Source organism: Maniola jurtina, chromosome 15, assembly GCF_905333055.1.
Source record: "Maniola jurtina chromosome 15, ilManJurt1.1, whole genome shotgun sequence".
NCBI lineage: Eukaryota > Metazoa > Arthropoda > Insecta > Lepidoptera > Nymphalidae > Maniola > Maniola jurtina.
The window spans coordinates 5,627,731-5,645,235 of record NC_060043.1 but is presented as its reverse complement, the minus strand read 5'-3'; the positions used below and the strand labels follow the sequence as shown (position 1 = coordinate 5,645,235).

The following is a 17,505-nucleotide window of genomic DNA, read 5'->3' as shown; positions in this document are numbered from 1 at the left end:
TACAAAACTCCTATTAGCTGGGCAATTCCGGTTGGTTGGTTAGTAATATCCTGAATATTTCTTTTGCACTGCGACATTTTTATTTTGGGATTAAAAATCTACACGGACAATACCGCGGGCATTACCTAGGTAAATCTATTTCGGATTTTACTTAAATCGTTTCAATAAGGACTTCTATGTAAAACATAAAATGGGTTATCTCTAGGTACCTACTGCGATGGCCTATAATTAACAGATCAATGCTACGATGCCAGGTCGAGGTCTGTTTACATTTCCAATTAAAATAAAATGTTACTGAGAAAGTATATACGATGAATGTTCAATCCACCTGCAACATTTTGTATGTAGTTAGTTACTCATATTTACGCGGAATTAATACATGATACAATACGTCACTGAGTTCACCTTAGGTTTTCACGATGATTCAGAATAATTATAAAATCGTATTTCCTACCTGCGTTTAAAATTTAAATACGTAACATACATTGAAAGTAGCATTTATATATCATACCTTACTTTAGAAATAAGGCCGCCTTTGCACTCTAGCACGATTGTTTTCCTTCTTAACTATAACAAAATTGACAGCTATGTCACTGCTATGTAGGTAATGTTCCTACTTATTTGCGTGAATCAACTCCCTCCATGGATTTTGCTTCACAATTAATATATGTTGTACATTACGTAGTGAAGAAAAACTTCTCTTTTCTTAGGAAATTACAAAAGATTTAAGAATCGTTCGCATCGACTCTATAACTAAGCCACTGTAGATTGAGAGCCTCAAAGGCTCAAACATTCAAGACCAAACAGAAATAATCCAGATATTTAATACCATCACATATCCTAAAATCGGAAATCATATTCCGGTTGTGCTATTTCGGAACACCGAACATTGAATAATTCCGTTGAATTCAGTTGATATGAAATACCCGGCGGCGCGCGGCGGCGAGGTATGAAAACAAATAAAGCTTGACGCATTGGCTAGACGAAAGGCAAAATAGCGTATAAACAATAAACTCGTGGAACGTTATGAGGACGTATTACGAGATGCGGAAATATTAACCGAGTATTGTGATGAATGCGTCCCTTTGTTTACCGACAGCCGCGTGACAGGCGCAGTCGAGTGAATCACACACTACTTATGCGATATCCTTACTAATATTATAAATGCGAAAGTGTGTCTGTCTGTCTGTCTGCTACGTAATTTCACGGCCCAACCACTGAACCGATTTTAACGAAATTTGGTGCCGACTTGGGATACATCCCGGGAAAAGACATAGGCTACTTTTTATCCCGGAAAATTTAAGAGTTCCTACGGAATTAAAACCGAAATCCACGCGGGCGAAGCCGCAGGCATCCTCTAGTCTTATATTATTAGCAGAGGGAGTAATAGCAGATTCAGCGCTAACTTACTGAATGACAAAAGTACGATGTGGCCAACAATCGATACCATTTACTAGACATGTACTGTACTTTCTACAGTACAGGCAAGAGTGCAAGACACACCGACTAAGTGGAGCAGTAGCGCGCTACTCTTTCAGTTATCAATTAAAACTTAGCTTTTTTACTTTGCGATATGGTTGAAATCGTTATAATGAAAATGCTCAAAGTGGAACAGGACGCTGCGTGCAGGTTACAGAAGCGCGGATCGCAGGTTACAGAGGCGTCGTGCGAGGAGCAAGGCGACTCCACTTATCGCGCTAAGTCTGCGCTGGCCCTAATCTATGACATATCGCTGATAATCCAGCAGATAAGTGCAGCAGTATGCTGAGAGTTACTAATTCATCCATATTTTTCTGATAATATGAAAAGCTTGCGTTGCGTTTAGACCAAATTATTTATTATTCTTTTAGCAAAACTTAGATTTAGTGTTCTGTGATAAAACGAGCCAGCTATCCAAAAACTAAAAACACCGTATCAATTCGATACAAAAAGAACTGGTGGCGTACAAAAATTTTATCCAACAAGCGTCAAGCCCACTTCACGAACATGTGGTAATCGAATTATAGGTATATTTGCGATTACTTTAGATATTATCTATGCGGCTGCCCGGTTGATTGATGTAATGACTGATGATCTACGATAAATAACGGTAAAGTGTACCTACTAAATATAATATTGGAACATAAAATTAATAACAACTAAAGATGTGTTATCTTAAAAATAAATAGATCGCTTCTATGTAAACTATCTCATCTGATGTCTTTAATATTGAATTGCACATATAAAATTTTAAAAACCAGTCAAGTGCTAGTCAAACTCACACACGAAGTGTTCCGTGGCATCGTACAAGATAGTACAATATAACACTATGTAGCTACTTTTAAATTAACTTGCATGGCGGCCATTTTGAAATTCATTACTTTGGTTTTTTACTACCTATTTGATGTTATAGAGGCATATAGATATACTCTATTAAAATTTTAACTCTATCGATTACGGTTCATGAGATACAGTCCGCTGGCAGACAGACAGACAGACAGACAGCGAAGGCTTAGTATTTAGAGTCCCATTGGCACCCTTCGGGTACGAAACACTAAAAATGGACGATTTTTAGACACTTAAAATCGTAATGTTCTCACGAAACTAAAGAAATATCAGATACGACGATATACGTGGGAGCCATGAGCTTTCGAAGTAACAAAGATAATATCAGCAAACGAATCTTTTAAAGCATACCTTACTTTAAAAGATTCGTTTGCTGATATTGTCTTTGTTTGTAAAACATGTTATCAGAAGTTTAGGAGATAGTAGCACAGTTCAATTTTAACTCGCCAGACGGACATAACACAAAAGTGCTTCATTAATCTAATACGAGAAGAAAGAAACTCGGGGACAATAAGCTAAATGCGATCGATTCTTTAATCATGTTGTCATTGTATTGAAGACCAACTTGGATACTCGAGACACCGAGAGGCGGCGTGTCGGCAAGTTGAGATAGCGCAGCTTTCTTGTTAAGGCCTGGGCATACACAAAGCGTGACGGCAGCAGCACATAGCGACGTCTTAGATCGCGGGTACGATTTGTAATACAAGGAACTTTGTCTTTATCATGTTGTCATTGTATTGAAGACCAACTTGGATACTCGAGAGGCGGCGCGGCGTGTCGGTAAGTTGAGATAGCGCAGCTTTCTTGTTAAGGCCTGGGCATACACAAAGCGTGACGGCAGCAGCATATAGCGGCGACAGAGATCGCGGGTACGATTTGTAATACAAGGAACTTTGTCTTTATCATGTTGTCATTGTATTGAAGACCAACTTGGATACTCGAGAGGCGGTGTGTCGGTAAGTTGAGATAGCGCAGCTTTCTTGTTAAGGCCTGGGCATACACAAAGCGTGACGGCAGCAGCATATAGCGGCGACAGAGATCGCGGGTACGATTTGTAATACAAGGAACTTTGTCTTTATCATGTTGTCATTGTATTGAAGACCAACTTGGATACTCGAGAGGCGGTGTGTCGGTAAGTTGAGATAGCGCAGCTTTCTTGTTAAGGCCTGGGCATACACAAAGCGTGACGGCAGCAGCATATAGCGGCGACAGAGATCGCGGGTACGATTTGTAATACAAGGAACTTTGTCTTTATCATGTTGTCATTGTATTGAAGACCAACTTGGATACTCGAGAGGCGGTGTGTCGGTAAGTTGAGATAGCGCAGCTTTCTTGTTAAGGCCTGGGCATACACAAAGCGTGACGGCAGCAGCATATAGCGGCGACTTAGATCGCGGGTATGATTTGTAATACAAGGAACTTTGTCTTTATGTATTCCATTGCATCATTTTATGAGTATTGTAATTTGCGTTGCTCAGGTGACGTGAAGGTGATTTTGTTCATAGCACTCTGCCAATGCTTTTAGTTAGTTTTAACACTAACTACAGCACTACACCACTACAGCGTCACCCGGTGGGGTGGGGTACGTGAAGTTCTGCCTGAGGGTGAGAGGGCTCGGCCTATGGACGTCTTCTACGAGGGTCGGCTCACGGAAATGGCGTGACGTGAGTATGTATAACAACGCTTTTCGCATCTCAATAAATCAGCTGCGTTAGTGCAGTGTAAAAGGCAAATCCCTCTTCTTCGCCATCCTCATGAGTTATTCTACTTATCTTATGTGCTTAATGCTTAGCTATAGTTGACTGTTGAGGAAGTTTCTGCAGTAGAAATAAGTTATCGTGCACCTGATTTTCGTTATATATGTTTTAGTGTACATAAACAAATAAACTGTATCCATGAAGTATCCATGATGCATGTCGCACTACAGACTGCAGAGCGCAAATCGCTCTTTCTGTGTGTATAAGCCTTAACTGTTTTGTTCGACTGCGGCAGACAAGAAGGCGCCCTGACACCAGACGAATGCTCAATAAAGATAAGCTTAGTCGTCCAACAGAATGTACCGAGATGCATTAAGACTTCAAGTTCAATGCTAATGATACAACTGTTTGCGTGAATGATCTGAACAGCTGTACGTTATTTTTCAATACAGTTGCTCGTAAAATGCACTTTCAATGCTAGTAAACATGGCCTGTAAGTAAAATTTTCATGAGTGGGATTTTTTAGGGTTCCGTACCTCAAAAGAAAAAACGGAACCCTTAGAGGATCACTTTGTTGTCTGTATGTCCGTCCGTCCGTCGTGTCTGTCAAGAAAACCTATAGGGCACTTCCCGTTGACCTAGAATCATGGAATTTGGCAAGTAGGTAGGTCTTATAGCACCAGTAAAGGAATAAAACCGAAAACCGTTTTGTGATTAGATCATTAAAAATAAATTAAAATATGTTTCAATTTTCAAAGTAATATAACTATATCAAGTGGGATATCATATGAAAGGGCTTTACTTGTACATTCTGAAACAGATTTTTATTTATTTTTATACATAATAGTTTTTGATTTATCGCGCAAAATGTCGGAAAAATACCCGAGTACGGAACCCTCGGTGCGCGAGTCTAACTCGTACTTGGCCGTTTTTTTGCAATGGTGTGGTGATAAGTGATGATGCAGCTTTGGATGGAAGCGGACTAATTTAGAAAGGATATGGCATTATGTATTAAATTATTTAATACATAATGCCATATATTAAATCACTTGACAGCACGGCTTTGTCGGTAGGATGGTAACTAGCCACGGCCGTAGCCTCCCACTAGAAAAACTTACCTAATTTAAATGGATTAACTATAATCATTTTAATGCATAGCTAACGCATTTTATAGGTAGAATAACGGAGATTTATTATTTATGACGAGATAGCTATAGCATTTTGATAATGACTATTTGACGATCGTTTAGATAATAAATAGCCTTTTTGGTAATCTGGAGTCGTAAAATCTGTATTCTACGGGCACGTCTTTTGAAGTTGAAGACTTCATAGTGAAAATGGTGACTAGGGTTACATAATGAGGCCTTTAGACTTCTGGATGATAAGAAATGACGAAGTGCTGCAACGCGCTTAGAAAGTAGAGAGCTATGATCATCACACGAAGATTTTGGTCTGGTGGAAGGCATCGGCCTTGGCTAGTTACCATCCTACCGGCAAAGCCGTGCCTCAAAGCGATTTAATATGTATTTATTCAAAGGTAGGTAATCATCTCATAAGTAGTAAGTAAGCCAAAAACGCGAACCTTAAACAGTGTGATCATACGTACCTAATACCTATACTACTTCAGCGGGATAAGTATAGTATTTCTAGGTACATTAAAATGCAAGCAAAGGCACAGTTTAAAAGTAGAAAATAACGAGGTTTAGTAAAATATGGTCCAAAGCAACTACAGATACGTATCTACGTACGAGGCAGGGTGAACTCGCACCTCAACTAAGCTCGTACTATAAAAGGCATATTGGATACTGATCCAACGTCTATAAAACCTCTGCTAGCAAATAATAAATGTCTTGCTATTTTACGTAGTACAAAGTCTGAATTACAGCGTCGCAAAATCCAGATCCTAAAACAAGGCCACAGCTACAGGAACTCACGTTATAACTTAAACTTTCATGAGTTAAATAGACCTGGAGGACCAAACTTCATACATCAGACGTTGAAAGCGGCCCACCTCAATAATAATTACAAGTAGTTAGCCAGCAACAATAACTTTTTAGGGCTCCGTACCTCAAAAGGAAAAACGGAACCCTTACAGGATCACTTTGTTGTCTGTCTGTCTGTCTGTCGTGTCTGGCAAGAAAACCTGTAGTATACCTACTTCCCGTGGACCTAGAATTAGAAAACATAGTTTGGTTTGTGATTGGTTGGTGACTCAAAATGTTTAGCGCCCACTAAATTTTTTGTCTCTGTCATTTACAAAGGATTACGTAACAGAGAGAGCACTATAATAACTTCTTTCCGCGGATAGAGTATAGTAATAATACGGCATCTCTCCGCCTACATGTAAATGTAATAAGTTATGACTCCGAAGTCGAGGCGGTCCCCGTTTTATAAACTTTGGATACCTACCGTCGTCGTCGGCCTTGTTGAACTACGGTAAGGCTTTTAGGTCACGAATAAAATAGTCGAGAGCTAAGCGGAATGACGGGCCGTTTTCTTATACTTAAAATTTTATTTTCTGCTAGAATATTCCTGAGAGATTATCTGAAAAGTAGTGTAGATAAAGTGGATAAAGTTTCATGATTGCTCAATCAATCAGCCAATTTGTGTCGACTGCTGGACATACGCCTTCCCTAGAGCGCGCCACCACACACGGTTCTACGCCTTCCTCATCCATCCACTTCTTGTTGCAGTCCAGCGGGTTAGAGGTCGTCCCACACTATGCTTGTTGGTACGCGGTCTCCACTCCAGAACCCAGCGGCGATCAGTTCTGCGAGAGACATGGCCTGCCCACTGCCACTTCAGATTGCTAATTTGTTGAGTCATGTCGATTACATTGAACCTCTTACGGATTTCTTCGTTACGGATTTTGACTGAGAACTTTGAGTTTGTAGACAAAGCTAATAAATATTGTCAGAATCCACGTTTCAGCGACATGCGTCATCACAGGTAAAGCCCACTCATTTAAGACTTTCATATTTAGAGCTAAGCGGAAATCATGGTATGACTGAGTAATTTGACGATATCAATAATGCTTATTAGTAGGTACATAGTTACTGAAATAAGAAGCTGTGAGACGGATGGAAGATCGATTTAATCGCACCATAAGAGTTCCTTTTTCACCATTTTAGTAGGGAACCCTAAATATGAGTTTGATTAATAAAACAAAATGCAGCGGAAGCTGATTGAAGTATAGCAACAAATTGAGGGCGAGCCAATTCGTTTCAGTCCAATTGGCTGGGTATCGTTTATATGCCCCGATGTAGGGTCGCCTTTCGATGTATCTACCTACTACATCATTTGAAAAGGCAACAAAGAAAAATAATATGGCAAAACGAAATAAGCATTGCGTGTGAATTCGTTCATTTGAGTGGATTGGATTGATATCACTCCTCGCACTGTACAAAGAAAAGAAGGAGATACCTAGATCATAGTTCTACTTCATTGTGATTGAATTCTCATAATGTTGAATTTGCAAAATATTGAATTTCGGAGTTGTGTTGAATATCCACAAAAAAATTGATAAATGCAAGAACTATGCAAAATAATTTGTCTTTGCCTGGGTTTTGAGGGGGGGGGGGGGGGGGGGTAGGCACTCCAAGCTCGCCCCCTCCTGGATATTCAGCTCTCGTTTAGTTTTTGAGGTATCACTTACATTTGTTATTGGAGTAGGTCCAAAATTGAAAATTTGATCAAAATCTGCTTCTTTTGAATTAAATATGCAGTTACAATGTAAGAACAATAACGGAAAAAGGTAAAATGATATGCACCGGAAATTGATTGGATCAATATAGCAAGTGCGAGCCAATTTATGTGAATGTCAATCCCAATCCGATATTCGTTTTCCTGCATTGATATATTGTACTTTACGAACATTTCCTGTTCCCGGTGGAGGATAAATACTTTGATACGACATTTCATCAGAATATCACGTGTCACGCAAATTATATTTTAGATCATAAAGTAGGTACTGATAGTATTACCAGGGTGAACTAGCAGGGTGAACTAGAGTTAGTGAGCTCTCGGTTTGATCCTGAATCGACACCTGTCAAATATTAGGTATGTACTATTAGATACTATTTGAGCGCTAGGGGTGACGTGTACAACTGACAAATGAAGTACTGACGCGTAAAAGATAATAAAAAGCTACGAGCCATACCAATAGACCGTCTTCGAAAAAGAAGGAGACAGAAAAAGCAGTTAAACTTCTGCCATGTCAACATAAAAATGCAACCAAAGTGGTTCAGTGTCGAATGCACATTGACATGGAAAGTGTCAAGATAATAAAAATGCAGACTTTAAATTCATTGCCACAAAATGCAACAGAATTGGATTGGAGTACGACAAATCGCTGGCGAGCCAATTCGTTTCAGTCCAATTGACTGGATATCGTTTATGTTACTGATGTAGGGTGACCAATTCATCGTAACACATCAATCGAAAGCAATATCTAAACAACTTGTGATGTATGAGACAAATCATCATTTATATTATAAATGCGAAAGTGTGTTTGTTTGTTGGTTTATTGGTTTGTACTTCAATCACGTCACAAGCGGATCGACGTGATGTTTTGTATGGGTATAGTTAAAGACCTGGAGAGTGACATAGAGCACGATTTCTATCCCGAAAAATCAAAAAAAAATCCTACGAGATTTTTAAAAACCTAAATCTAAATCTAAACTTGGATGAAGAAGCAGGTAACAGCTAGTTCGTAAATTTACAAAAACTTCAGTATAGTGATGCTATATTAACGCCGCTTTATCTATGTTTTACGTATTTTTTCATCTGCTTAGTACAAATTGGATAGTCACTATTCACGACAGTTAGGGAACTTCTAACAAAACGTCGAGGCTTTGACGTCACGGGCAGGCGTCAAATGTAAATACATTTGACGCAGGTAGCCAGAAGCCCTACTTTTCTTTAATTTTACGTCAACATAGACTAATATTTGACATATCGTCAAACCGAGAACCGAATTCGTTCAGAATCAAACCGAGAGTTTCCTCACTCTAATTCACTCTGATAGGGTGCAAACTGCAAAGTGCAGACTTACAGTGACAGACAGTACGACAGTGAAATTGAGATCAAAAATTTAAAGACCGAAAATGATACACTCGGTCTGATAAGAGATATTTATTGGATGGAGTGCAGACTCTTAGTGAATAGTGAAATGTACCTTCTTGCCTACATAACAAAGAAATATTTTATTGCGTACTTTATCTGTAACTAAGCGCGAAACTTGTGATATGAAAATATTTTACTATTGAGATTAAAATTTTAGAGATCGAAAGATATAAATATTTTTTAAACACTCCAGGACATCTGAAATAGTGTATTTATCTTGGTGACCCTACTTAGACGCCATATCGTTTATAGCCCATATTGGTATTGTGAAGATTGTAATGAACCAAAGCAAGCCATCGATAAAGACTCAGATACGAGTAGCTTCTGGCTGATATAAACATGCATACCTACATAAGACCGGGTAGTAAAACTTTTATGAAATATAGCCACTTGCTGATAAAATACTAAGATCTCACGGAGCTCACAAGTTAGGAGCCGTAATACGAAGTCCAGTCATGTAAGTAGGTAGGTACCTATCGAATTGTAATCACTACCCATCACTAAACATCCATACTATAATATCATAAATGCGAGTGTGTCGGTATGTCTGTCTGCTAGCTTTTCGCGGCCCAACAGTTTAACCGAATTCAATGATATTTGGTACAGGGTAAGCTTTAATCCCGGGGAAGGACATAGGCTACTTTTATCCCGGAAAATCAAAGAGTTCCCACAAGATTAAAAAAAAAATCCACGCGGACGACGTCGCGGGCATCATCTGGTATATTATAAATGCGAAAGTATGTTTGTTTTGTTGACATGATCCTATTACTAAGCCTCCGCTGTCCGCCCGTCCGTCCGTCAGCGGGCTAATGTCGTGAAACGTAATAGGCAGAGAGCTGAAATTTTCTCGGTAGGTATGTGTATTTCTATTGCCGCTATACAACAAATAATAAAAAATTCAAAATGGCTGCAATGAAGCTTAAAAAAATTAAAAAATGTTACTTCTTGGACGATGGTACAGATCCTTTTGTGTGCGAGTCCAACTCACACTTGACCGATTTTCGGATTGCAAGAGAGGCAAGCGCAATGACGATAAAGCAACGATGACGTCTAGGTTGCAGCGCGCTTGCCTAGATGCCTATTTCATTTTGCTTTGAAGATAATTAATGTTATACCTAAATAATAGAAAACACGGATGCCAGAAGGGCATCACATCACACTAATCACACTAATATTATAAAGGAGAAAGTTTGTATGTGTGTGTGTGTGTGTGTGTGTGTGTGTGTGTGTGTGTGTGTGTGTGTGTGTGTGTGTGTGTGTGTGTGTGTGTGTGTGTGTATGTTTGTTACTCCTTCACGCAAAAACTACTAGACGGATTGGGCTGAAATTTAGAATGGAGATAGATTATACCCTCGATTAGCACATAGGCTACTTTTTATCCCGGAAATCAAAGAGTTCCCACGGGAATTTTAAAAAACCTACATCCGCGCGAACGAAGTCGCGGGCATCATCTAGTCATTTAATAATAATTTACGTTAAGAGTAATTTACTTTAATTTGGAGTCGGTCTTTATGCATCTTTTTTCTACTGTCCTGGATTTTTTTCATTTATTTTATTTATTGCATATTAATTATCCATTCTACAAGATTCCTGTGTTACTCAAGCAAAAGGCTCTCTACAAATTTTACAACGTAACAACGCGGAAACTCGCCCGTAAAGCCCCACATAGCGAGGAAAACATTCAGTTGACTTATCGCCAACAAAGATACGCGTCATAAACATACAATGCATGGTCTTATAAGTTTTCCCTCCTCTTATAATTCTATGCCTTTAATACGGCATAACGACCTACAATCAGTCAGCTTAGGGTTCCGTACTCCAACGGTGCCCTAATATTGAGCCAGAAGCCTGCGCTGTCCATCCGTCTGACTGTCTGTCTGTCAGTGGGTTGTATCTTATGAACCGTGATAGGTAGAGAGTTGAAATTTTCGCAAATTGTATATTTCTACTAGCTGATGATCGCGACTTCGTTCGCGTGGATAAAGGTATTTAAAATCCCGTGGGAACTCTTTGATTTTCCGGGATAAAAGTAGCCAGTGTGTTAATCCAGGGTATAATCCTAATTTGAGCCAGTACTTTTTGCGTGAAATGCCGCCATGTAAATTTTATTTACATGGCAGCATTTTAAGATTTTTAAATAAGAATATGGCTGAAACAAGTCAATGGTTTCACAGGTCACAGAGTTGGTATCTATTACATATAGATAACGTAATGCTAAGGTATGAACACTTAAAGTTCTACCATATTTTAAACAAAGACCTGAAATCTCCCCTCAAATTTAAACAATAGCTTTTGATTGTGGATTCGCCCGCATGCTATCAATGGCCCTATGTGGTGTAGGGAATATATGTGTAACAATAGTTAGAGATCTATTTATGTCCAGACAAACAGTGTAGCTAATTTTGTTTCATATAATCTCTAAACTAGAATGGCAAATCTAAATGTATTGATATCCCTTTCATAATGCTCCCTATGAAAAAGGATAGCCTGAATTCTGAGTTCAGACCTGTCAATATGTGCAAAGACTAGCCATGTTTTCCGAAGAAAGAAGGAGCATTACCATTAGATTCAAATGAAAGCTGGTAACTTTGAAAGTTAGAGTTGCAAACAGAATAGATTTTACTTTAGATTAGTTTAGCGCAGGGAGTTAGTTTGTATTATCTGCACATTCAATTTCATACGCATAGTAGTAAGTACTACGCCGTTTGCCTAGATAGTTAGTTGTTGCCAGATAGATAGTTACCGCTGTTACTGTTACTGGAACCGCTCTAAGGCACAATTTAAGCTTAAGAACTCTTTTGGAAATCGAGTACTCTTGACCATTAATTGATATCTCTATTTTCCATTCACAAAGTCTAAATACAAGCAAAAAAATAAGCGAAATGTTAAATCAAGACGTAGCTACAAAACTGAACTTGCTTGTATTGGAGGTTCCTATAGAGTTTATCTAATAAAGTAAACTATCATTATTGTAAGTTATCCAGGAGATACACGGTTATAAAATAATGTAATGGATATAAGTAAAACAGGCAGTCTTATCGGTAAAATATCGAACTCTTCCAGGCAGGTAGAAAATTCTTTAAAAGGAAAACTTCTCGAAGCTCCACTTACCCCGGTACTGACTAGAGAGAGCATGATTCGCTCGTTGAGGGCGAGTGTTTCGCCCTGTTTCATCTTGATACGCTTCTTGTCCAGGCATTTCATCGCGTACATTTTCCCCGTGTCTGCTTTCCGACATCCGTACACCTTAACGAAAGAAATATAAAAATATAAACATCTCAATGCTTTGGTGAGCTTACTATCGAAAAAGACCGATAATTCTTTGAACCAGCAAAGCCAGATAAAAATCGGGCTCAGGTAAAAAAAATCTGCGCTAGACCTGTGTAAGTGCGTCTGTAGTGCATACAGCATACTTCGGTAGGTTTGCTCTATGCACTAAGACTTATTGTATTCTTTAAAATTAGATATAAGGACATATTTACATATATGTGTTATTCGTGAGCCGTAGTAGTTTTACCATTAACCTTGTATACTAGCTAGGTATAGTCACAGTATCTTATGTAGGTATAAAAGTTCAACAAATTAAAGATATGCCTTTTTTGTTTGGCACAGTAAAAATCACACAGAACGTTTTACATTATAATATAACGGCATCGGCTAACTGTTAAATGCGGTTTGCTTTAAAATTGGTATGCGCGAGAATTGATTTCCTTATTTTTATGCAGAGTAAAAAGGTGAACATGTTTCGGAATGGTGCGGCTGGAATTTTGTTTCGTGAGAGCGCGAAACAACTTGAACTAACGTTTTATCTGCAATTAATAGCAATTTAACGTAAATAAAGTCGTTGAATAGTAAAAACGAAAAGCTTCCAAGTGTTTACGTAAATCGGATTTTATTGTTTACAGTAGAGTCGAGACTCAAGAGCGTGTATTTATTTTATATCAATACGCCCGGCAGTTTTAGTTTTAGCAGGAGCAAGACAATCTCGCTTAGTTACTGACAAGAGTAAACATTATTTAGTAGCGTTGATGTTTGTTCACGGGGACCAAGGAGGATTCTACATGTAAAGGCCTGGACATGAGGTGTGATGGCAGCAGTACGGCAGAACGTTATTCAGTACAATATGTAATTCAATAGGAACTGTATGAAGTACGTAACACTGAAACACCGACGCACATGCTGTTAGAGTGCAGGGTAATGGTAGATCAACGCGAACGCGACTGGAGATCCAGAGCCTCGCTCCAGGAAGCACTCGACAATCTGGGCGGGTCTACTTGGCTTCTGGAGCCAAGCTTGGATGGCTAGAAGACTTGAGACATGTGGCTCCACGCCACCGTGTCATTTCCTGTTCCATGTCTGGTGGAATCACCTGTTTTGACGGGGGCGTTTCCTGTTGAAACGTCTGAGGAATATTTGAATGTGGCAACAATATTGTCTGCCTCTGGGAATTATCAAATTGGCAAAAATTGTCCCAGCAAGAATTGCAAGTCGCGAAAAGTGATGCAAATTTTCAGCAATGATTCTCTCAAGGCCTCGTTGATAATGTTAACCTTCTTAATGGGAAAGGACATAGAATTTTTTATAGTCTGTCAATGAATACCCAGGTATTCTAGACCTTGTTTGGGTGTTAAAATCGATTTTTGTATAATTGATTTGCCAGCCCAGATGTTCAAAGTGCCTACGGCTTTCGCAGCCTGTTGATATAACGTAGATTAGTCTTGTTTGACCAGAATTGCCAACCCAAATGCCACCGTGCGTTCTGTCTTTCCAAGCCTTAAATTTAAGCTATTTAGAGAACGGTCTTGTGTTTCTTTAGCACTTTAACACTGGTACGTATTTTGCTGTAAATAGTTTTATAACAGACATTTAAAATACGTCGTTACCTACTAGCTACTACTAAGTTACTTTAGCAATGTTGAGATTCTTACTTGCTTTTTGTTTCTTATACTCTTTCACTAAAATTTCGCTCCAAAATTACTTTTCTTGGAAATCTGTTTTGGAGTTCCACTATTTGAAAAACGTTTTGCATTTGAGCAGTCAAGAAAATTATTTTTTCTTACTCTCAAAGATTAAGAAGCATAAAGAGGTTAACCCACTTTAGCTACCTTATGTATCTAAAATAAAATGTTTAGTCGTTATATTTTCACATTTTCCGCACAAGTTTTACCTAACTCTAATCTTAGACCCATTACTAATAAAAACTGAAATGTTATCATATTATACCGAGTATTGCATACTTCTTTATTACAATTTATACAATATTATAGAACTGAAAGTGTGTCTGCCTGTCTGCTACTTTATAACGAATCACGCATTTAACCGATTTTGACGAAAATTGACAAAAGACAGAAAGACTCATCCTGGAGACAGACATAGGATTTATTCTGAAAAATTAAACATATTCCACTGGATTTTAAACTATATCCACGCGGACAAAGTCACGGCCATCGTTAGTTGACAATATACAAACTAGCTTTTGCCTGCCAATTTGGCAGCGGGGATTTAAATTATTAGTCAAGCATTTGCTTTCCCGGGGTATTAAGTATCATTTCCGTTTCCAGGATACAACCTATAACAACCCAATTTCACGATTATCGGTTCAGCAATTGAGCCATGAACTGATAACAAACAAACAGTGTGTACTAAGTGAAATTAATCCTAAGTTTGCATAAATTAAGCATCACAATTAAATATTCTAATCGAATCGTTGCGGCGTCTATCAGCCACAATAATAATGATATCCTGCGTGATAACTGGAAACTGATATACCAGACACGCGTGACTAATACTTGTATTAGCTACATTTAGTTGGCAAATCATTGTTTACAGTTATTTTGTACGTCCACATAATATGTCTCAGACAACTGGCAAGCCACATATCCCTAAAATGTATGTGGACGGATGTTCGTTACTCAATCAAGCTAAAAAGTCAGAGCGTCGCGTCGCTTCATAGCAAGACGTCGATTGATAGTTTCCGAAGATGACTCATATTTTACCAGACTTAGAAAACTATACGTGGAATCACGGATCATACGAAAGTTGAATAGAATGTTGAGTGTGCAACCTACTCATCTAATCACACTGATATTATAAAGGCAAAAGTTTGTGTGGATGTGTGTGTGTGTGTGTATGTTTGTTACTCCTTCACGCAAAAACTACCGGACGGATTGGGCTGAAATTTAGAATGGAGATAGATTATACCCTGGATTAGCACATAGGCTACTTTTTATCCCGGAAAATCAAAAAGTTCCCCCGGGATTTTCAAAAAACCTACATCCACGCGAACGAAGTCGCGGGCATCAGCTAGTAATATCTAATAATAATTATTATTAATAACTAATTCATCAAACTTCTACATATACCTTGTTAACTGATTCGAGCCAACATAGGGCGCTCTTTCTTGTACAATACAAAATTGTATGGAGGTGAAAAATACGCACTTTGATTGTGGTTGGTTAGTGTAACCATTCCCTAAAACAAAATGACGACCTCCCTGGCGCAGTGGTCTTATTAGTTAGGCAATTTGGAATTTTGTAATTTCTAAATTTTCTCTGATCTGGTTTGGTGGGAGGCTTCGCCCGTGGCTAATTAACAAATGATGTGTAAATGTCAGAGGGATTTGGGTTTTATAAAAACCGCCATACCACTTCCAAGTTAGCCCGCTTCCATCTTAGACAGCATCATCACTTGCTACCAGGTGAGGCTGCAGTGAAGGGCTAACTTGTATGTGAATTTTATAAAACCTGCCCTAGGTCCGTTATCGCCTACCAATAACGTGCGCTATCCTACTTCCCTATTAGCTCGTCTCCCTGAAGAGGTTATCGAGATTTTTACTTTCAAGGTTTTAGTACGTTAACCAGAAGTTGTCCAAAAGCGCAATCCTAGAATAATCTTGTACGAATTCCGTAGTGTAAAACTTCAAGGTTTTAAGTCTGTACAGCTCATTTTAATGTAATTTTTTTTTAAACTATACAATTACGGAAAATCTCACGCCTTCAGTTATTAATATACCTAACGTATGTAACTCAAAATATTAAGCAACAGAAACTACCATTCCGATTTTATACTTAACTTAGATTAACCAATTTTTTGTTCTACGTAACTTAAGTCTATAAATTAAGTGGTCGGGAAAAAATGGAGAACAACTTACTTCTCCAAAGCCCCCTCTACCAATGATTCGATGTACACTAAAGTCATTCATAGTCAACTGTATATTGAGTTCTAAGTTCTTCCACTGGCAAAATCTCGTGTACTTATCGCTGAAAACAAAATATGATAATTGAAAAAACTTGAAAAAACCGTTAAAAGTATACATACGAGTTGAACTCGCGAGGGTTCCATAAGATGGAAATGTAAGTTTGTAGGCACGATATTGAGATAGTCACCTTATTTTAAGACCATATTATAGAACTTTTTACGAGGTTTTCCTGTAATCTATAAGTAAGGAACTATTTTCTGTATTTTTATTACTAAAAATTGGCTCAGTAGTTTAGGAGATGGTTGCATATTAATAAATGCACCTCGTAAAGCGTTCTTTTTTTAAACTTACTTTTATAAAGATATCAACGTTCTTAGACTTAGTACACTTACCTTTCTAAGAAATTTTTAAACGGCTCTCCTCTTAAATGTTGGAATATTTCTTCTATGTACGGCTAGAACACAAACTTCAGTTGAATAACTTACTCGTAAATTAGAAAAGTATGCAAAAATACCAGAGAGTGATTTTACCTCAAAAAGATTTGGTGGTACTTCGTGTTTCATTAAATATTTCTGTACATGTGCTACACATTCTTTTGAATAGTCCTGAAACAAAACAAAAATAAAATAAAAATTATAAATAAATATTAGTACGTAGTACTTAGATCGTAGAGTAAGTGATAAGTTAGGATATATAGTGGATACCTTAAATCCCTATAGCAAAACAACTGAAAAATAAATTGATACGAGCTATCTTTAAAGGATGGCTATAAGAAATACATATAAAGATAATATTCGTCCTTGATGAGCAAAACACGCAGACACAATGTTAAAACCTCAAAAACCGGCCAAGACCAAGTCGGGCCTCGCTCTTTTAAGGTTCCGTACATAATTGTATTTTGGTCACAGCTTACAAACTACTTACTTTATAAATCGTTGTTTTCAGAATTTGTTGTTTAAATAAAGTATAAAATATGGTATGGTACCGTGAGTTATTATAGCGGCAATAGAAATACATATTCTGGGAAAAATCCAACTCTCTTCTTGTTACAGTTCATGAGATACAGCCCGCTAATAAACAGACAGATAGACGGACAAACGGACTTAGTAATAGAGTCCCGTTGACACCCTTCGAGTACGGAACCCTAAAAAGATGTATCTA

The 17,505-nt window shown here is 38.1% G+C and overlaps 1 protein-coding gene across 3 annotated transcripts in view; it reads right to left on the bottom strand.

Moving 5' to 3' along the window:
- Positions 1–17,505, bottom strand: part of LOC123872815 (G protein-coupled receptor kinase 1) — a 50,791-nt gene that overhangs the window by 17,055 nt on the left and 16,231 nt on the right. For all 3 annotated transcript variants that reach the window (XM_045917358.1, XM_045917359.1, XM_045917360.1), the window contains exons 5-8: positions 16,875–16,949; positions 16,737–16,798; positions 16,297–16,405; positions 12,258–12,392 (exon numbers count right to left, since the gene is read on the bottom strand). In XM_045917358.1, the coding sequence (XP_045773314.1) occupies positions 12,258–12,392; positions 16,297–16,405; positions 16,737–16,798; positions 16,875–16,949 (381 nt within the window). The remainder of the gene's footprint in view (positions 1–12,257; positions 12,393–16,296; positions 16,406–16,736; positions 16,799–16,874; positions 16,950–17,505) is intronic.